Below are 23,318 nucleotides of genomic sequence, written 5' to 3' on the forward strand. Positions count from 1 at the left end.
CACAGAGAGAGACAGAGAGAGAGAGACACAGAGCGAGAGAGAGAGAGACACACAGAGCGAGAGACACACAGAGCGAGAGCCACACAGAGCGAGAGCCACACAGAGCGAGAGACACACAGAGCGAGAGACACACAGAGCGAGAGACACACAGAGCGAGAGACACACAGAGCGAGAGACACACAGAGCGAGAGACACACAGAGCGAGAGACACACAGAGCGAGAGACACACAGAGCGAGAGAGCGAGAGAGCCACAGAGAGACACACAGAGCGAGAGAGCGAGAGACACAGAGCGAGAGAGAGAGAGAGAGGCACACAGAGTGAGAGAGAGAGGCACACAGAGTGAGAGGCACACAGAGTGAGAGGCACACAGAGTGAGAGGCACACAGAGTGAGAGGCACACAGAGTGAGAGGCACACAGAGTGAGAGAGAGAGGCACACAGAGAGAGAGAGAGGCACACAGAATGAGAGAGAGGCACACAGAATGAGAGGCACACACAGAGAGAGAGGCACACACAGAGAGAGAGGCACACACAGAGAGAGAGGCACACACAGAGAGAGAGAGGCACACACAGAGAGAGAGAGACACACAGAGAGAGAGAGACACACAGAGAGAGAGAGAGACACACAGAGAGAGAGAGAGACACACAGAGTGAGAGAGAGACACACAGAGTGAGAGAGAGACACACAGAGTGAGAGAGAGACACACAGAGTGAGAGAGAGACACACAGAGTGAGAGAGAGACACACAGAGTGAGAGAGAGACACACAGAGTGAGAGAGAGACACACAGAGAGAGAGAGACACACAGAGAGAGAGAGAGACACACAGAGAGAGAGAGAGACACACAGAGTGAGAGAGAGACACACAGAGTGAGAGAGAGACACACAGAGTGAGAGAGAGACACACAGAGAGAGAGAGAGAGACAGAGAGAGAGAGACACACAGAGAGAGTGAGAGACACAGAGAGAGTGAGAGACACAGAGAGAGTGAGAGACACAGAGAGAGTGAGAGACACAGAGAGCTTGTGTGACTCACCAAGGTTGGGCTGGGACAGGGCCATGTTGCGTTGCTGTGGGCTGGCAGAGGGTGGGGGGGCGTGGAGACTCATCTGGTTCATGGCTGTCGTCATGGTCTTCCGAGGGTCGTGCCAAGTGGTGATCTTCTCCACGTGACTATGGAGAGAGAGAGAGAGAGAACATCAGGGGAAAAACAAAACCAATTTACTACAGATCAGAGAGCTTTCTCTCTCTCTTTCCCATTGATATTTCAACAGTATTGATTTTTCTCGATAGTGTGAGCTAGAGCTATCAGCACTTATTTCCATGACGGATCAAAACTCATTTTCTCGTTGCTCTCGTCTCAATATGTTTGGAACGTCAAAATGGCAATAAAATAGAAGTGTTGAATCACAATACATATAGAAAATCCTGAGAATCACAAATACATAGCACATCGGCACCTAAGAATCATGATAACATCGTATGGTGAGGTCCCTTGGCAATCCCCGGCCCTAGTTACTACCATCACTCTGATTATAATATTAGACTAAGGAGAGGTTGCAGCAGGTTCATATGAATGGTGTATTTGTGCAATATCTCATCAGCTAAAGTAATAGGAAATAAGTAACTTGAGAAGTTTCAGTTGGAATGCCATGCTGAGAGTACAACTCGAGCCTTTAAAAGGGTACAACTAGAGCCTTTAAAAGGGTACTACTCGAGCCTTTAAAAGGGTACAACTAGAGCCTTTAAAAGGGTACAACTCGAGCCTTTAAAAGGGTACTACTCGAGCCTTTAAAAGGGTACTACTCGAGCCTTTAAAAGGGTACTACTCGAGCCTTTAAAAGGGTACAACTAGAGCCTTTTTTAAAAAGGGTACAACTAGAGCCTTTTTTAAAAAGGGTACAACTAGAACCTTTTAAAAAAAGGGTACAACTCGAGCCTTTTAAAAAAGGGTACAACTCGAGCCTTTTAAAAAAAGGGTACAACTCGAGCCTTTTAAAAAAAGGGTACAACTCGAGCCTTTTAAAAAAAGGGTACAACTCGAGCCTTTTAAAAAAAGGGTACAACTCGAGCCTTTTAAAAAAAGGGTACAACTCGAGCCTTTTAAAAAAAGGGTACAACTCGAGCCTTTTAAAAAAAGGGTACAACTAGAGCCTTTTAAAAAAAGGGTACAACTAGAGCCTTTTAAAAAAAGGGTACAACTAGAGCCTTTTAAAAAAAGGGTACAAGTAGAGCCTTTTAAAAAAAGGGTACAAGTAGAGCCTTTTAAAAAAAGGGTACAACTCGAGCCTTTTAAAAAAAGGGTACAACTCGAGCCTTTTAAAAAAAAGGGTACAACTAGAGCCTTTTAAAAAAAAGGGTACAACTAGAGCCTTTAAAATCAGTTAAAGACTTGCCCCCCTCAAACAGCTCAAGAAGGTTGGCAACATGTTTCTGGTGTAATTGTGTTTTTTTTGTATCATAGCTAGGCTTTTATCTTAATGAGTACGTTTACATACACACTAATAATTCAATATTAAAACTGATTATGGCAGAAGGCAGAGTATGGCATTAGTCATGTAAAACACCACTTTACTCATCTTAAAAAAATCGTCATAAAATGTCATAATCGAAGTAAGCATAGGCCAACTTTAAAAAAAAATGGATTTCTGAGAAACCTTTCGAATTATTAGGACATGTAAACTGCTTTCAAAATGTAAAAACTAAATAATATAAAATGCATTTAAAAATAAAATATATATTTTTTAAATAATTAAAAAAGAAAATCGCCATTCCTATTGTGTATTTACACTTGTACATGTGACAGCACAGGTTAGTGAAGCTTCCCTCTAATGCACGAGTGAAGTGAGATGGAGAAAAATAAATAAATAACTGAAGGTACACATCTGATAGTGTTCATAAACTATATGCACATCTGAAGTCTGATTTTGATTGGCGATTGTCTGCGTTTATCAAAAGTCCCACCAGTAGTCTGACTCCAGATGTGTCCCATGTAAACCGGATTATTTGGGAAATCATTCTTCTCGAAAAGCATGTCAACGTTTTAAAACAAACTATGTATGTGTGTGTGACCTGACAATCCACAGTAAATCTCATTACTGTGTGCATGTAACCGTGCTCAATGTTCAAGACCAACCAGTTCCCTTAAACAGTTATATCTATGTATCCATCAAGGCTGCTGCCAGCTCAGTGCGTGGGATGGGAAACTAGTTTGTTTACAATACAAAGTCCAGGAAGGAGTCTTGACAGTGTGGAAGGGAGTGGAGGACACTGCCTACAGTGAGTCAGAGGGGGAGGATAGGGCACAAAGGGATTCTCTTTCTCTCCCTCTTAACACACACAAAGGGATTCCCACACTATGCATGCTGTGACTCACTGAGGCACACCGGGGGGGTGTCCCACAGCAGGGATACTGCCCTGATACCTCTTCATAGTATTGTTCATTACACAGTTATATACCATGGCATTGTTGAATACTCGTTTCTGATTGGCTTGAAAGGCGCCCATCATTTCCATATAAGGCATGGCATATTTGCACGGTAGAATCCAACGGCTATGGTTAATTCTTCCCTGTTCGACGTCTGAGCTGCTTTTGAAAGCCCAAGTCGAATTGAAAACATTATTGGCATTGTTCAATTCAGTTTTCATAATACAAGCTGGGACTGATGGTTTGGTTAGCTAAACTTGCAAGTCTGTTTGGTTACCAAAGCAACTACTGTAGGGTCCTGTGTGGCTCAGTCGGTAGAGCATGGCACTTGCAACGCCAAGCGTCGTGGGTTCGATTCCTGCTAGGGCCACCCATATGTAAAAGTAGTGGCCCCAGCCAACTTGTAAGTCGCTTTGGACAAAAGCGTCTGCTAAATGGGATATATTAGCTATGAAGTAAACTCACAGATAGAACAATGAACCAGATATTTCACTGGATGTATAAATGTGAAGCATCCGGTTGGCGCTTCCACCCACTACCAAATATGGTAGCGAGAGGAAGCCCACTAGCAGGCAATAGGAGAAGCTGGAACGAGAATGGATTTTGGCCAACATTCTGCAAATGTTCTCATCGATTAAAACATTTGGATCTCAATACAGTTCTATTCCCAAAACTAGAATTTGTTATGAACAGAGAAGACTACGTTTTGTAGACTTCACCCTTTGCAAAAGTTTTTCAAAAATCATGTTGTTTAGATGGAGTGCAAAGGTGAATTGAGCTATTGCTCACGCGCACTTCACAGAGTAGGCGTTCCCTAACGGAAATATGCAGATGTATACTACAACCTGCCAATAGGATATCGCTAGCGCGTGCTTGGCTCTGCCCGCCTCCTTGCTTGTTCTGCCCACAAGGACAATTTTTTCCCCATTGGAAATGACAAGCTGTGGTCTATCATGGTTTAGTTATAAACATATTTGGTAATCTGGCTAGCTACTTCAGTAGATGTTAAACGATAATAACTTGTGGTGCTACGCGACCTCGGGAAAATACTGCAACTCAGAGGAAAGTTGTTTTCATTATTTTCCATACCCTCTTGTTGATTATCCCTTACATATACAGCCATACAAGCCCCCCAAAAATAAACGTTGGCATTTTACATGTGAAACCGAATTGCAGTGTACTTAGATATAATCAAGAGAATAACTTTTTTGTATTTTTTTTATGTTGTTTACAATGGGCACTAGATAGTCAGTGAGTGGCACAGTGCGGGGCACGCGTCTCCAGATTGAGTCAGGGTGTGAGGGCACAAAGGGCTTCTTTCCCAAACCATGTTGTGACTCACAGAGGCACCCTGGGAAGGTAAAAACCCATGTCCTGTTACTCTGTGCTGTAACCCAGGCAGGAAGACTCCACTGTGGGGTTAGTCATCGGACACCACAGGGCTCAAACAAAAAGAAAAACAGAGCTGAGATGTAGATTCCAGGACAGACTGGAGATAAACTGTTGAGTCAGTACGATGGTGATTACTCAACAACAAAACAGTGGTCAAAAGCTAATGAAGGAAACACCCACAGACTTATACTCCCCAAAAGTGAATAACTAACCTCAGCCACTTCAGCTGAATACAGACGAGACAGAGACTACACACTGAACATGGTAGAAGTACCAGGCCCTAATCTGGGACATCTGAAAGGAAGGCTTTAAATTATTGTTGTGGCCTGCAGCTCCAAGTTCCAAGGAACCACTATTCTCTGAGTGAGTGAGTGAGTGAGTGAGTGAGTGAGTGAGTGAGTGAGTGAGTGGGTGGGTGAGTGAGTGAGTGAGTGGGTGAGTGAGTGAGTGAGTGGGTGGGTGGGTGGGTGGGTGAGTGAGTGAGTGAGTGAGTGAGTGAGTGAGTGAGAGTCCATGTGCGTGAGACTACAGAGAAAAGGCTGATTGATGTTGTTAAGACGCAAGGCGGCAGAGTGTCGCTCCTCAGACTCACGAAAGGCCTGTGGGAGAGTTGGATGAAGTCGCACATGAGACACTGACCGCAGGTCATTTTGTGTTTTCCTTTAATAAAGTTGGAGAGGGTAAGCAGATCCTAGAACTGTGCCTGGGTGGGAGTTGCCTGTGGACGTCAGAGCACAACAGGGCCTCAGGCTGTTGGTGGGGGCAGCTGTCCTGCAGCTGTGGGGAGGGGATGACTGTCCCCAGGCTCTCAGTGGGAATATCTCCTCACCTCTAAAACGGCAGTGGATCAGCTCTCTTTTCCTTCCAAAGTGAGAAAGCAGCTGATCCTGTCCTCGTGCCAAGTTGAAACTGAAGACCCTGGGTTACGGCCATGACCAGGATGGCACAGTGTCAGAATCAGACAGTGTGTGTTTCCATGGACTGAGGAAAACACATGAGCAGGGGCCTGAAGGCCTGAGGTTCTGGGTGGGTCTGAGGGGCTTCACGCGGTGGTGTTTGGGAAAGAGCAGCACATTGTTTAGAGGAAACGGGAACAATGGCTGAGGCAATGGAACAGGACGGCCTGCAGGCTGAAACAACGGTCCCCCTCAGTGGCTCACTCAGCACACAGACCCCTCCCCAGTCCCCCTCAGTGGCTCACTCAGCACACAGACCCCTCCCCAGTCCCCCTCAGTACACAGACCAGGGTTTCCGTTAGCAGGTAATAGCCATTTTTTTGGCCAATGTTTTTTTTTTTTTTAGAAAAGCCGATAAATAAAATTGTCCGCCGGCCAATCGTCTGGGATAATTAAGGATTTTATATATATTTATACTTAAATCGTTTGAAACCTGAACATTTTACTACATATGAAGCATGTCTTACCTTGCTTCAAAGTAGCCTAGGCAAAATCACAACATATCCATGGAGGCGATAATTTTAGACATCTATGTGCTGTCTCTCCATTGAAACCAGTAGCCTATTTCTCTCGTATTCTATTGGTTTTCAAAAATTACCTTTTTTTTTCCTTCTCCATTGTCCAGTAGTCAAAGGCACAATCCTAGTCATATTTGCAACCCATCCTAGTTGTTGCATCTTTGAATCTCCTCTTTTTCTAAACAGACAAGAAACCATTCATTCACGTGAACGATGCCCTTTTGAAATGTTTTCCCATTAATTGCAGTATGGACTAAACAGTCGCACGTCGCCTTACCGCACATTGCTGTGCTTCTGTGAAGAAAAAAATAGTTTATCAACGTTTCAAGCTAAATGTTCTGATCCGTTGCATCAGACTCATTGCCTTTTAAAATGTTTTATGTAGCCTAGGCCTACCAGTTGTATGAATTGGAGGATGTACCATCCCAAAACTGTCCCAGGGCCTGTTTGGAAAAGGCTGATCAATAGAATAGGTATGTTTTCTACACCGGGGTATAGTAGACCCTAGTGATTCTGCTGTTTGTTACTCGTCTCGTTGTCTGACAGAAAATATATACGTGGGTGGCTTTTCTAACATCTTCATAAATTGCGTGTCAGAATTTATATTATTTTATTTATTTTTTACCCCCCTTTTTCTCCCCAATTTCGTGATGTCCAATTGTTAGTAGCTACTATCTTGTCTCATCGCTACAACTCCAGTATGGGCTCGGGAGAGACGAAGGTTGAAAGTCATGCGTCCTCCGATTAACAACCCAACCAAGCCGCACTGCTTCTTAACACAGCACGCATCCAACCCGGAAGCCAGCCGCACCAATGTGTCGGAGGAAACACCGTGCACTTAGCATGCAGGTCAGCGTGCACTGCACCCGGCCCGCCACAGGAGTCACTAGTGCGCGATGAGACAAGGACGTCTCTACCGGCCAAACCCTCTCTAACCCGGACGACGCTCGGCCAATTGTGCATCGCCCCACAGACCTCCCAGTCACGACAGAGCCTGGGCGCGAACCCAGAGTCTCTGGTGGCACAGCTGGCGCTGCAGTACAGCGTCCTTAACCACTGCGCCACCCGGGAGGCGCGTCAGATTTTGATAAGAACACCCCGCTTGTTGTATGTTCTGTTAAGATGAATTACCATATTCTAAAATGTTATTTCTGTCATGTTCTGTTAAGCTTAATTACCATATTCTAAAATGTGATTTCTGTCATTGTGAGAAACCGTGGGTGGGCGCCCTAATCAGGTCTCACACCCATGGCATATGGATCCGGAACTTTCCTTAAAATGTCCTGTAAATTAATACCCTGCCGGTCAAAAATGTCCGGCATCACATTTTCCCCTACGGAAACCCTGACACACAGTCTCCATCACAACTCATAAATGTCACAGGACTTCAGCATAAACAGTCTCTTGGATAAGCTGCTTTATCTCTCCCTCTCTCTCTGCCCCCCCCACCCTCCCTCTCTCTCTCTACCCCCCGCTCTCGCTACTACCCACCCCACCCCCCCCTCCCCTCTACATGTTTACACCAGTGCTCCCCTCTCTACCCCCCGCTCTCGCTACTACCCACCCCCCTCCCCCTATACATGTTTACACCAGTGCTCCCCTCTCTACCCCCGCTCGCTACTACCCACCCACCCCCTCCCCCGCTCTCTCCTCTACATGTTTACACCAGTGCTCCCCTCTCTACCCCCGCTCTCTCCTCTACATGTTTACACCAGTGCTCCCCTCTCTACCCCCGCTCTCTCCTCTACATGTTTACACCAGTGCTCCCCTCTCTACCCCCGCTCTCGCTACTACCCACCCCACCCCCCTCCCCTCTACATGTTTACACCAGTGCTCCCCTCTCTACCCCCCGCTCTCTCCTCTACATGTTTACACCAGTGCTCCCCTCTCTACCCCCCGCTCTCTCTCCTCTACATGTTTACACCAGTGCTCCCCTCTCTACCCCCCGCTCTCTCCTCTACATGTTTACACCAGTGCTCCCCTCTCTACCCCCGCTCTCTCTCCTCTACATGTTTACACCAGTGCTCCCCTCTCTACCCCCCGCTCTCTCCTCTACATGTTTACACCAGTGCTCCCCTCTCTACCCCCGCTCTCTCTCCTCTACATGTTTACACCAGTGCTCCCCTCTCTACCCCCGCTCTCTCTCCTCTACATGTTTACACCAGTGCTCCCCTCTCTACCCCCCCGCTCTCTCTCCTCTACATGTTTACACCAGTGCTCCCCTCTCTACCCCCGCTCTCTCTCCTCTACATGTTTACACCAGTGCTCCCCTCTCTACCCCCGCTCTCTCCTCTGCATGTTTACACCAGTGCTCCCCTCTCTACCCCCGCTCTCTCCTCTACATGTTTACACCAGTGCTCCCCTCTCTACCCCCGCTCTCTCCTCTACATGTTTACACCAGTGCTCCCCTCTCTACCCCCGCTCTCTCCTCTACATGTTTACACCAGTGCTCCCCTCTCTACCCCCGCTCTCTCTCCTCTACATGTTTACACCAGTGCTCCCCTCTCTACCCCCCGCTCTCTCCTCTACATGTTTACACCAGTGCTCCCCTCTCTACCCCCCGCTCTCTCCTCTACATGTTTACACCAGTGCTCCCCTCTCTACCCCCGCTCTCTCTCCTCTACATGTTTACACCAGTGCTCCCCTCTCTACCCCCCCTCTCTCCTCTACATGTTTACACCAGTGCTCCCCTCTCTACCCCCCGCTCTCTCCTCTACATGTTTACACCAGTGCTCCCCTCTCTACCCCCCGCTCTCTCCTCTACATGTTTACACCAGTGCTCCCCTCTCTATCCCCCGCTCTCTCTCCTCTACATGTTTACACCAGTGCTCCCCTCTCTACCCCCCGCTCTCTCTCCTCTACATGTTTACACCAGTGCTCCCCTCTCTACCCCCGCTCTCTCCTCTACATGTTTACACCAGTGCTCCAATCTCTACCCCCCGCTCTCTCCTCTACATGTTTACACCAGTGCTCCCCTCTCTACCCCCGCTCTCTCTCCTCTACATGTTTACACCAGTGCTACCCTCTCTACCCCCGCTCTCTCCTTTACATGTTTACACCAGTGCTCCCCTCTCTACCCCCCGCTCTCTCCTTTACATGTTTACACCAGTGCTCCAATCTCTACCCCCCGCTCTCTCCTCTACATGTTTACACCAGTGCTCCCCTCTCTACCCCCCGCTCTCTCCTCTACATGTTTACACCAGTGCTCCCCAGACGTTCACAACCTTGTGTGTACACAGTCCACTGATGTGCCTCTGTAGATCAGACCATTACTAAGATGGTGACTATCCTTCCCATTTATTTCCTCTGTATCCACTGCCAAATCCCATTTCTAAATCACTCTTTGCCGCCACCTCCTCCTCCCTCCTTAATCCTTCACTCCCCCCCCCCTCCCCCCTCCCCCCCTCTCCGCGGACGACTTTGTCAACCACTTTGAAAAGACAACATCCTCTCCTTATTCCCTCAACCTATTGAGTCCACTGGTCCCAATTACCCAGAACTACCCTACGCCTTGATCTCCTTCTCCCCTCAGTCTCGTGTGACTAATGGTGTCCGGCCGCTCCATCCCATCTAGGGGTAACATCATTTCGACAATACCGATACAAGGTTTAGTATCACAATACTCGATACCATCATGATACTAGATAGCAAAACAATACCACGACAAAACAGAAGGTATATTTAGCCAAAGTCACAGAGAGGTCCTTGAATCCAGACAAGCTTAGCTACTGTTCTGTTCATTCGTTAGGTATCTTTTGAGTTCAATATCGTTACATTTTAATTGTTTTATGGCAACATTTTTCAGAGACCTCCATGTACTCACGAATGAATCAATTATACAATCAAATGTTTACCACATAATAGTAATCATTTGTTTGAATAGTAAATCTGTAGTCTGTTGATAAACTGGGTAAATCAAGATGTAGCTGAGACGTATTCACAATGCAGGTGAATGTATATCCAATAGGACTGTGTGCATGCATTGAGTTTCTGGGCTTAGTTTTATCGGAGCCCTATTCGCAGAGAGTCAGTTTGCTATGACGGCAGCGTAGTCTAGTGGTTAGAGCGTTGGACTAGTAACAAGTTCGAATCCCCAAGCTGACAAGGTAGAAATGTTGTTCTGCCCATGAACAGTTAACCCACTGTTCCTAGGCTGTCATAGAAAATAAGAATTTGTTCTTAACTGACTTGCCTAGTTCAATAAAAGTCAATAAATAAGGAATCTTTGGGAGAGACATCAGAGAAAGACCGACAAAGTTTTGGTCGCAATCAGCTTTGATATTATCATATTTTTCATTACCGTTAACATATCACAGACAAAGTACTAGGGGTAGTGAGTTGCTGTTGGCTTCAGCTTTAAGCTAGCAAGGAACGTTGTCCTACAAAAGCTTGACCCATTGTAAAAGTGTTGTAGCCTGTATGGACATTGTTTTGTGAACAGACCGCCTGGTGTTCAACCTTCCCAAGTTCTCCCACATCACCCTGTTCCTCCGCACACTCCACAGGCTTCCAGTCGAAAGACTGCATCCACGCCAACCGGACACTTCACATGTACACCGTCATGAAGACAATAGCTTCACATGTACACCGTCATGAAGACAATAGCTTCACATGTACACCGTCATGAAGACAATAGCTTCACATGTACACCGTCATGAAGACAATAGCTTCACATGTACACCGTCATGAAGACAATAGCTTCACATGTACACCGTCATGAAGACAATAGCTTCACATGTACACCGTCATGAAGACAATAGCTTCACATGTACACCGTCATGAAGACAATAGCTTCACATGTACACCGTCATGAAGACAATAGCTTCACATGTACACCGTCATGAAGACAATAGCTTCACATGTACACCGTCATGAAGACAATAGATTCACATGTACACCGTCATGAAGTCAATAGCTTCACATGTACACCGTCATGAAGTCAATAGCTTCAGATGTCACCAGGGGTTCTGATAAGAGACCACCGTGGTCTCGTTGAAGACAATAGCTCGGTTTCCATCCAACTGGCAACAGACTTTCATGTGAATATTCTGAAAAATCAGCATGAAGAAAACAGTTTTTTACATTTTCTCGCCCGTGGTGTTTCCACCAAACAGACTTGTTGCAGATACAGAATCACTAGCTGACATCGTGCACACACACACACACACACACAAAAAAAAGGTCACGTATCTTTTATTCTGGACATGAATATGTGAATGTTCAACGTGTTTCCCATCACATTTTCAGCTCTACCGATAGTAGAGTCACAAAAACTGTTGGGTTAAACAGCAAAAACGTGACTAGTCTGGTCCTGGTGCGTTGGCATATCAGATCGCAGATACAGTGTGGATGGGCTGGGCTACACGATGAGATTATTACATGGTTAAGAGCGAGAATGTCAAAAACGGCAATCAAGCATCGATCATCATGTCACCAGAATACGGCCCTGGATATCTATTGTAAAGGAGCATCAAGTCCATCCGGGCACTTTCACCCACCCTGTGAAGTTCAGACCTTATTTCATCCGTAGACTAATTTAAACTGCATGGTTTCCCCCGAGTCGCAGTGGTAAGACCACACACATACACCATGTTGTCGTGTGACTCCACGTCTACTTCAATATGATGGTTATTATATCAATATGTGTGTGTATAATAGAGTTTCCACAGCCATTTCAAGATCCCACCATATCGAACAAACTAATTCACAGCCATTTCAAGATCCCACCATATCGAACAAACTAATTATTTGTTTGCATTTATAAAATTGTACCGAAATGTCCCGTTTCCATCACAGCTGTCTAAATATATATATATATATTTTTTTTTTTAAATACGGGTATGACTTCACTTGCATAAAAAGTGTTGGATGGAAACATGGTTAGTGATGATAATGACTTGAAATCATTGGCCACTTTAATAATGTTTACATATCTTACATTGCTCATCTCTTACGTATATACTGTATTCTATACTATTCTACTGTATCTTAGTCTATGCATTACCCATCTCATATGTATATACTGTATTCTATACTATTCTACTGTATCTTAGTCTATGCCTCTCTGACATTACTCATCCATATATTTATATATTCTTAATTCCATTCCTTTACTTAGATTTATGCGTATTTGGTATTTGTTGTGAAATTGTTAAGATATTGCTGCACTGTCGGAGCTAGAAGCACAAGCATTTCGTTACACACGCAATAACATCTGCTAAACACGTGTATGTGACCAATAACATTTCATTTGATTCGACATTTTGTCTGGGGGAAATAGTTATAGTAGAATATAGAGGTAGGGTAGCAGTCTACATGATAGGCCTATAGCTGAATACTGAGGATTGTTTCGTGTGGTACCCCACGGGGTTTTGGTCAGTATGTTGATGTTATACGCTGATAAACCCAGAGGCGTTCTGCTGCTTTCTGAGATCCAACGCCAGAGAAGAACAGGGATAAACATACAAAATGGTGCAAGAACTGCCCTGCCGGAGAGACTATACTGGAGAGTTTAGGTAGAACTGCCCTGCCGTAGAGACTATACTGGAGAGTTTAGGTAGAACTGCCCTGCCGTAGAGACTATACTAGAGAGTTTAGGAAGAACTGCCCTGCCGTAGAGACTATACTGGAGAGTTTAGGTAGAACTGCCCTGCCGTAGAGACTATACTGGAGAGTTTAGGAAGAACTGCCCTGCCGTAGAGACTATACTGGAGAGTTTAGGTAGAACTGCCCTGCCGTAGAGACTATACTGGAGAGTTTAGGAAGAACTGCCCTGCCGTAGAGACTATACTGGAGAGTTTAGGTAGAACTGCCCTGCCGTAGAGACTATACTGGAGAGTTTAGGAAGAACTGCCCTGCCGTAGAGACTATACTGGAGAGTTTAGGAAGAACTGCCCTGCCGTAGAGACTATACTGGAGAGTTTAGGAAGAACTGCCCTGCCGTAGAGACTATACTAGAGAGTTTAGGAAGAACTGCCCTGCCGTAGAGACTATACTGGAGAGTTTAGTTAGAACTGCCCTGCCGTAGAGACTATACTGGAGAGTTTAGGAAGAACTGCCATGCCGTAGAGACTATACTGGAGAGTTTAGGAAGAACTGCCCTGCCGTAGAGACTATACTGGAGAGTTTAGGAAGAACTGCCCTGCCGTAGAGACTATACTGGAGAGTTTAGGAAGAACTGCCCTGCCGGAGAGACTATACTGGAGAGTTTAGGTAGAACTGCCCTGCCGTAGAGACTATACTGGAGAGTTTAGGAAGAACTGCCCTGCCGTAGAGACTATACTGGAGAGTTTAGGAAGAACTGCCCTGCCGGAGAGACTATACTGGAGAGTTTAGGAAGAACTGCCCTGCCGGAGAGACTATACTGGAGAGTTTAGGAGGAACTGCCCTGCCGGAGAGACTATACTGGAGAGTTTAGTTAGAACTGCCCTGCCGTAGAGACTATACTGGAGAGTTTAGGAAGAACTGCCCTGCCGTAGAGACTATACTGGAGAGTTTAGGAAGAACTGCCCTGCCGGAGAGACTATACTGGAGAGTTTAGGAAGAACTGCCCTGCCGGAGAGACTATACTGGAGAGTTTAGGAAGAACTGCCCTGCCGTAGAGACTATACTGGAGAGTTTAGGTAGAACTGCCCTGCCGTAGAGACTATACTGGAGAGTTTAGGAAGAACTTCCCTGCCGTAGAGACTATACTGGAGAGTTTAGGTAGAACTGCCCTGCCGTAGAGACTATACTGGAGAGTTTAGGAAGAACTGCCCTGCCGTAGAGACTATACTGGAGAGTTTAGGAAGAACTTCCCTGCCGTAGAGACTATACTGGAGAGTTTAGGAAGAACTGCCCTGCCGTAGAGACTATACTGGAGAGTTTAGGTAGAACTGCCCTGCCGGAGAGACTATACTGGAGAGTTTAGGAAGAACCGCCCTGCCGTAGAGACTATACTGGAGAGTTTAGGAAGAACTGCCCTGCCGGAGAGACTATACTGGAGAGTTTAGGAAGAACCGCCCTGCCGTAGAGACTATACTGGAGAGTTTAGGAAGAACTGCCCTGCCGTAGAGACTATACTGGAGAGTTTAGGTAGAACTGCCCTGCCGTAGAGACTATACTGGAGAGTTTAGGTAGAAATGCCCTGCCGTAGAGACTAAAACTGGAGAGTTTAGGAAGAACTGCCCTGCCGTAGAGACTATACTGGAGAGTTTAGGAAGAACTGCCCTGCCGTAGAGACTATACTGGAGAGTTTAGGAAGAACTGCCCTGCCGGAGAGACTATACTGGAGAGTTTAGGAAGAACTGCCCTGCCGTAGAGACTATACTGGAGAGTTTAGGTAGAACTGCCCTGCCGGAGAGACTATACTGGAGAGTTCAGGTAGAACTGCCCTGCCGTAGAGACTATACTGGAGAGTTTAGGTAGAACTGCCCTGCCGTAGAGACTATACTGGAGAGTTTAGGAAGAACTGCCGTAGAGACTATACTAGAGAGTTTAGGTAGAACTGCCCTGCCGTAGAGACTATACTGGAGAGTTTAGGTAGAACTTCCCTGCCGTAGAGACTATACTGGAGAGTTTAGGAAGAACTGCCGTAGATACTATACTGGAGAGTTTAGGTAGAACTGCCCTGCCGTAGAGACTATACTGGAGAGTTTAGGTAGAACTTCCCTGCCGTAGAGACTATACTGGAGAGTTTAGGAAGAACTGCCGTAGAGACTATACTGGAGAGTTTAGGAAGAACTGCCCTGCCGTAGAGACTATACTGGAGAGTTTAGGTAGAACTTCCCTGCCGTAGAGACTATACTGGAGAGTTTAGGAAGAACTGCCCTGCCGTAGAGACTATACTGGAGAGTTTAGGAAGAACTTCCCTGCCGTAGAGACTATACTGGAGAGTTTAGGTAGAACTGCCCTGCCGTAGAGACTATACTGGAGAGTTTAGGAAGAACTGCCCTGCCGTAGAGACTATACTGGAGAGTTTAGGAAGAACTTCCCTGCCGTAGAGACTATACTGGAGAGTTTAGGAAGAACTGCCCTGCCGTAGAGACTATACTGGAGAGTTTAGGTAGAACTGCCCTGCCGGAGAGACTATACTGGAGAGTTTAGGAAGAACCGCCCTGCCGTAGAGACTATACTGGAGAGTTTAGGAAGAACTGCCCTGCCGGAGAGACTATACTGGAGAGTTTAGGAAGAACCGCCCTGCCGTAGAGACTATACTGGAGAGTTTAGGAAGAACTGCCCTGCCGTAGAGACTATACTGGAGAGTTTAGGTAGAACTGCCCTGCCGTAGAGACTATACTGGAGAGTTTAGGTAGAAATGCCCTGCCGTAGAGACTAAAACTGGAGAGTTTAGGAAGAACTGCCCTGCCGTAGAGACTATACTGGAGAGTTTAGGAAGAACTGCCCTGCCGTAGAGACTATACTGGAGAGTTTAGGAAGAACTGCCCTGCCGGAGAGACTATACTGGAGAGTTTAGGAAGAACTGCCCTGCCGTAGAGACTATACTGGAGAGTTTAGGTAGAACTGCCCTGCCGGAGAGACTATACTGGAGAGTTCAGGTAGAACTGCCCTGCCGTAGAGACTATACTGGAGAGTTTAGGTAGAACTGCCCTGCCGTAGAGACTATACTGGAGAGTTTAGGAAGAACTGCCGTAGAGACTATACTAGAGAGTTTAGGTAGAACTGCCCTGCCGTAGAGACTATACTGGAGAGTTTAGGTAGAACTTCCCTGCCGTAGAGACTATACTGGAGAGTTTAGGAAGAACTGCCGTAGATACTATACTGGAGAGTTTAGGTAGAACTGCCCTGCCGTAGAGACTATACTGGAGAGTTTAGGTAGAACTTCCCTGCCGTAGAGACTATACTGGAGAGTTTAGGAAGAACTGCCGTAGAGACTATACTGGAGAGTTTAGGAAGAACTGCCCTGCCGTAGAGACTATACTGGAGAGTTTAGGTAGAACTTCCCTGCCGTAGAGACTATACTGGAGAGTTTAGGAAGAACTGCCCTGCCGTAGAGACTATACTGGAGAGTTTAGGTAGAACTGCCCTGCCGTAGAGACTATACTGGAGAGTTTAGGTAGAAATGCCCTGCCGTAGAGACTATACTGGAGAGTTTAGGAAGAACTGCCCTGCCGTAGAGACTATACTGGAGAGTTTAGGAAGAACTGCCCTGCCGTAGAGACTATACTGGAGAGTTTAGGAAGAACTGCCCTGCCGGAGAGACTATACTGGAGAGTTTAGGAAGAACTGCCCTGCCGTAGAGACTATACTGGAGAGTTTAGGTAGAACTGCCCTGCCGGAGAGACTATACTGGAGAGTTCAGGTAGAACTGCCCTGCCGTAGAGACTATACTGGAGAGTTTAGGTAGAACTGCCCTGCCGTAGAGACTATACTGGAGAGTTTAGGAAGAACTGCCGTAGAGACTATACTAGAGAGTTTAGGTAGAACTGCCCTGCCGTAGAGACTATACTGGAGAGTTTAGGTAGAACTTCCCTGCCGTAGAGACTATACTGGAGAGTTTAGGAAGAACTGCCGTAGAGACTATACTGGAGAGTTTAGGTAGAACTGCCCTGCCGTAAAGACTATACTGGAGAGTTTAGGTAGAACTTCCCTGCCGTAGAGACTATACTGGAGAGTTTAGGAAGAACTGCCGTAGAGACTATACTGGAGAGTTTAGGAAGAACTGCCCTGCCGTAGAGACTATACTGGAGAGTTTAGGTAGAACTTCCCTGCCGTAGAGACTATACTGGAGAGTTTAGGAAGAACTGCCCTGCCGTAGAGACTATACTGGAGAGTTTAGGTAGAACTGCCCTGCCGTAGAGACTATACTGGAGAGTTTAGGTAGAAATGCCCTGCCGTAGAGACTATACTGGAGAGTTTAGGTAGAACTGCCCTGCCGTAGAGACTATACTGGAGAGTTTAGGTAGAAATGCCCTGCCGTAGAGACTATACTGGAGAGTTTAGGAAGAACCGCCCTGCCGTAGAGACTATACTGGAGAGTTTAGGAAGAACTGCCCTGCCGTAGAGACTATACTGGAGAGTTTAGGAAGAACTGCCCTGCCGTAGAGACTATACTGGAGAGTTTAGGAAGAACTGTCCTGCCGTAGAGACTATACTGGAGAGTTTAGGTAGAACTGCCCTGCCGTAGAGACTATACTGGAGAGTTTAGGCAGAACTGCCCTGCCGGAGAGACTATACTGGAGAGTTTAGGTAGAACTGCCCTGCCGTAGAGACTATACTGGAGAGTTTAGGAAGAACTGCCCTGCCGTAGAGACTATACTGGAGAGTTTAGGAAGAACTGCCCTGCCGTAGAGACTATACTGGAGAGTTTAGGAAGAACTGCCCTGCCGTAGAGACTATACTGGAGAGTTTAGGTAGAACTGCCCTGCCGTAGAGACTATACTGGAGAGTTTAGGAAGAACTGCCCTGCCGGAGAGACTATACTGGAGAGTTTAGGAAGAACTGCCCTGCCGTAGAGACTATACTGGAGAGTTTAGGAAGAACTGCCCTGCCGGAGAGACTATACTGGAGAGTTTAGGTAGAACTGCCCTGCCGGAGAGACTATACTGGAGAGTTTAGGTAGAACTGCCCTGCCGTAGAGACTATACTGGAGAGTTTAGGTAGAACTGCCCTGCCGTAGAGACTATACTGGAGAGTTTAGGAAGGCGAATGGTTGGAAATAAACACACACACACACACACACACACACACACACACACACACGGTTAAACAGCCTCTACGTAATTACAGGTGGTCTGAATCAGGACTACCCCTCTCTGCCCACACCAGAGAGTGACAGGGCTGTGTTGGAATGAGCAGCATTCCCATTCCATCGCGGGTCCCTCCCAGTAATCTTAAATCAGAGGCCGGCATGAAGGAGCAGATCGAGTTTCCCCATTCAGGCCAGGCTCCAGAGCTCTGGTTACAAGGGGAATGCCCCCTCCATGCACACAATGGAAACCGCCACACTGACTGTAGGGGAATAGGGCTCTGTGGGAGCAGATCTAGTAGTCTCTCTGTCTCCGTCTACTGCTAAACATGGTCTTTAAGACAGACTAACTAAATAGGAAATCCTAGAATTCCCTTCCTTTGATGGATAACCTTCCATCAGTTGGCGGGTTTCTTGAATCCCAACGAGCTCAAACATGACAAATGTCAATAGGGCTCTGATTCAGAGTTCTCTGGGTTTGTTGTGGGACGTTGCACTGGGCAGGAGCTGGAAAATGTTGCAATCAGAACTATTCAATTCAATTATTCTATTCAATTAGAACACAGAGGTGGGGAGGGGCTAGGAGAGGGAGGGAGGGAGTGGAATGTGACTTGCTAATAACAGGCCTTCCCATTCGTAAGGCCTGCCTGGAACAGCAGCTCTGCCAGCAGGAGAGTATATAGCTAACGGACTTGGCACAGGGAGAGACTGGACTGCCATAGTTCATGTTAGTGCTAGCAGGAACGAGCATCGACCGACCAGTCACAGAAGGTTAACACTAAATCCTCCATGTTAGCATCAAACCTTCCATAATGAAATAATGGTTGTTTGTTTTGTTTTTGTTTTTCTGGGGGGGGGGTAGTTTTGTCTTAGAGGAGCTTTGGCGAAAAGATGGCGCCCGTTAGAATTCTACATCGCAAAACAAGTTTGCCAAAGTTTGAAACAACAAATCACTGGGAGGAAAAGCATTTTGTTGGGCATCAAGAGTTGTGTGTCAAGGTCAATATTGTGGTGATATTAAGAATGAGATCCATAAATATCATTGGTCGAGTGGAAAGTTGATCCAGCTCCCCTCAGCTGTTGCAAAGCACTATGGGTGACTCCTCTAACTACCTAGTGGGGACAACTGGTGGTTTGGGAGAGGAGAGAGGGGGAAGGAGAGAGGGGGCAGCTGTTAATGGGCTGTCTAACTATAGACCTGTAGCTGATTGGCTAGGGTTGGGGGTGCATGGGCACAACACACACTCCCCATTTAGGGGGAGAAGTCACTCGGGTGCCTTTAGGGCCTCCTAACTTTACCAGAGACAATGAACATACCTGACAGAGCACGGTGGTGATTTCAAGGCTGCTGAGTCAGGGCTCTACACAGACACAGAGAGCGACACGCAGAGAGCGACACAGAGACAGAGACAGAGAAAGACACACAGAGACAGAGACAGAGAGCGACACACAGAGACAGAGAGCGACACACAGAGACAGAGAGCGACACACAGAGACAGAGAGCGACACACAGAGACAGAGAGCGACACACAGAGACAGAGAGCGACACACAGAGACAGAGAGCGACACACAGAGACAGAGAGCGACACACAGAGACAGAGAGCGACACACAGAGACAGAGAGCGACACACAGAGACAGAGAGCGACACAGAGACAGAGAGCGACACAGAGACAGAGAGCGACACACAGAGAGCGACACACAGAGAGCGACACACAGAGACAGAGAGCGACACACAGAGACAGAGAGCGACACACAGAGAGCGACACACAGAGACAGAGAGCGACACACAGAGACAGAGACAGAGAGCGACACACAGAGACAGAGAGCGACACACAGAGACAGAGAGCGACACACAGAGACAGAGAGCGACACACAGAGACAGAGAGCGACACACAGAGACAGAGAGCGACACACAGAGACAGAGAGCGACACACAGAGAGCGACACACAGAGAGCGACACACAGAGAGCGACACACAGAGACAGAGAGCGACACACAGAGAGCGACACAGAGACAGAGAGCGACACACAGAGACAGAGAGCGACACACAGAGACAGAGAGCGACACACAGAGACAGAGAGCGACACACAGAGACAGAGAGCGACACACAGAGACAGAGAGCGACACACAGAGACAGAGAGCGACACACAGAGACAGAGAGCGACACAGAGACAGAGAGCGACACACAGAGACAGAGAGCGACACACAGAGAGAGAGCGACACAGAGAGAGAGCGACACAGAGACAGAGAGCGACACACAGAGACAGAGAGCGACACACAGAGACAGAGAGCGACACACAGAGACAGAGAGCGACACACAGAGAGCGACACAGAGACAGACACACAGAGAGCGACACAGAGACAGACACACAGAGACAGAGCCAGAGAGCGACACACAGAGCCAGAGAGCGACACAGAGACAGAGAAAGACACACAGAGACAGAGAGCGACACAGAGACAGAGAGCGACACACAGAGACAGAGAGCGACACACAGAGACAGAGAGCGACACACAGAGACAGAGAGCGACACACAGAGACAGAGAGCGACACACAGAGACAGAGAGCGACACACAGAGACACACAGAGACAGAGAGCGACACAGAGAAAGACACACAGAGACAGAGAGCGACACACAGAGACACACAGAGACAGAGAGCGACACACAGAGACAGAGAGCGACACACAGAGACAGAGAGCGACACACAGAGACAGAGAGCGACACACAGAGACAGAGAGCGACAGAGAGCGACACACAGAGACAGAGAGCGAGACACAGAGACAGAGAGCGACACACAGAGACAGAGAGCGACACACAGAGACAGAGAGCGACACACAGAGACAGAGAGCGACACACAGAGACAGAGAGCGACACACAGAGACAGAGAGCGACACACAGAGACAGAGAGCGACACACAGAGACAGAGAGCGACACACAGAGACAGAGAGCGACAGAGAGCGACAGAGAGCGACACACAGAGACACACAGAGACAGAGAGCGACACAGAGAAAGACACACAGAGACAGAGAGCGACACACAGAGACACACAGAGACAGAGAGCGACACAGAGAAAGACACACAGAGACAGAGAGCGACACACAGAGACAGAGAGCGACAGAGAGCGACACACAGAGACAGAGAGCGAGACACAGAGACAGAGAGCGACACACAGAGACAGAGAGCGACACACAGAGACAGAGAGCGACACACAGAGACAGAGAGCGACACACAGAGACAGAGAGCGACACACAGAGACAGAGAGCGACACACAGAGACAGAGAGCGACACACAGAGACAGAGAGCGACACACAGAGACACACAGAGACAGAGAGCGACACAGAGAAAGACACACAGAGACAGAGAGCGACACACAGAGACACACAGAGACAGAGAGCGACACAGAGAAAGACACACAGAGACAGAGAGCGACACACAGAGACAGAGAGCGACACAGAGACAGAGAAAGACACACAGAGACAGAGAGCGACACACAGAGACAGAGAGCGACACACAGAGACAGAGAGCGACACACAGAGACAGAGCGACAGAGAGCGACACACAGAGACAGAGAGCGAGACACAGAGACAGAGAGCGACACACAGAGACAGAGAGCGACAGAGAGCGACACACAGAGACAGAGAGCGAGACAGAGAGCGACACACAGAGACAGAGAGACAGAGACAGAGAGAAACACACAGAGACAGAGAGCGACACAGAGACAGAGAAAGACACACAGAGACAGAGAGCGACACACAGAGACAGAGAGCGACACACAGAGACAGAGAGCGACAGAGAGCGACACACAGAGACAGAGAGCGAGACACAGAGACAGAGAGCGACACACAGAGACAGAGAGCGACACACAGAGACAGAGAGCGACACACAGAGACAGAGAGCGACAGAGAGACAGAGACAGAGAGAAACACACAGAGACAGAGAGCAACAGAGAGAGCAGAGACTTCACTGGATTTTTTTATTTTATTTACCTTTATTTAACTCGGCAAATCAGTTAAGAACAAATTCTTATTTCAAATTCTTATTTTCAATGACGGCCTGGGAACAGTGGGTTAACTGCCTGTTCAGGGGCAGAACGACAGATCTGTACCTTGTCAGCTCGGGGGTTTGAACTTGCAGCCTTCCGGCTACAAGTCCAATGCTCTAACCACTAGGCTACCCTGCCGCCTCGACAAATCAGATGCATCCATTGTCCTCAGAGAAGGCAAAATGTCTTTGAAACCTGATGATATGAATTACAGTGGTTTGTTTTCCCATTAGGGCAGGAGACATCTAGACATGTTTAGTTATTCTGGTGCTACCACCACCTTGGACATGATGAGAGAGAGGCCTTCAGAAGGGCAATTGTCAAGACCTCTCCTGATTCAGGGACTTTCTCCACAGCTTCAATATGTCATACATGCTCATCATCTATAAAAGCATCAAGAATAAAATAAAATAATGTCGTCTTGGAAAGAATTTCCTCAAAACAAATATAATACATACGCAATAGGAAGTCACGACATCCCTAAACTGCCACATCCCAAAACCGCCACAGTCCCAAACCGCCACAGTCCCAAACCGCCACAGTCCCAAACCGCCACATCCCAAAACCGCCACAGTCCCAAAACCGCCACAGTCCCAAAACCGCCACATCCCAAAACCGCCACAGTCCCAAAACCGCCACAGTCCCAAAACCGCCACAGTCCCAAAACCGCCACAGTCCCAAAACCGCCACAGTCCCAAAACCGCCACATCCCAAAACCGCCACATCCCAAAACCGCCAGTCCCAAAACCGCCAGTCCCAAAACCGCCACAGTCCCAAAACCGCCACAGTCCCAAACCGCCACAGTCCCAAACCGCCACATCAACCCTTCTGCTCTCCCTCCCTCCCTCCCTCCTTGACTAATCACAACAAAAAGTTCCCTGGCTGTGGTTGATGTGATCATGAGACATCCTGTACGTGGTTGATGTGATCATGAGACATCCTGTACGTGGTTGATGTGATCATGAGACATCCTGTACGTGGTTGATGTGATCATGAGACATCCTGTACGTGGTTGATGTGATCATGAGACATCCTGTACGTGGTTGATGTGATCATGAGACATCCTGTACGTGGTTGATGTGATCATGAGACATCCTGTACGTGGTTGATGTGATCATGAGACATCCTGTACGTGGTTGATGTGATCATGAGACATCCTGTACGTGGTTGATGTGATCATGAGACATCCTGTACGTGGTTGATGTGATCATGAGACATCCTGTACGTGGTTGATGTGATCATGAGACATCCTGTACGTGGTTGATGTGATCATGAGACATCCTGTACGTGGTTGATGTGAT

At 47.5% G+C, this 23,318-nt stretch overlaps 1 protein-coding gene across 2 annotated transcripts in view; it reads right to left on the reverse strand.

The window, feature by feature from the left end:
* Positions 1-23,318, reverse strand: part of LOC135513258 (WW domain-containing transcription regulator protein 1-like) — an 84,021-nt gene that overhangs the window by 39,576 nt on the left and 21,127 nt on the right. For both annotated transcript variants that reach the window (XM_064936110.1, XM_064936109.1), the window contains exon 2: positions 1,034-1,170. In XM_064936110.1, coding sequence (XP_064792182.1) covers positions 1,034-1,170 — 137 coding nt within the window. The remainder of the gene's footprint in view (positions 1-1,033; positions 1,171-23,318) is intronic.

This window comes from Oncorhynchus masou, chromosome 24 (assembly GCF_036934945.1).
Source record: "Oncorhynchus masou masou isolate Uvic2021 chromosome 24, UVic_Omas_1.1, whole genome shotgun sequence".
NCBI lineage: Eukaryota > Metazoa > Chordata > Actinopteri > Salmoniformes > Salmonidae > Oncorhynchus > Oncorhynchus masou.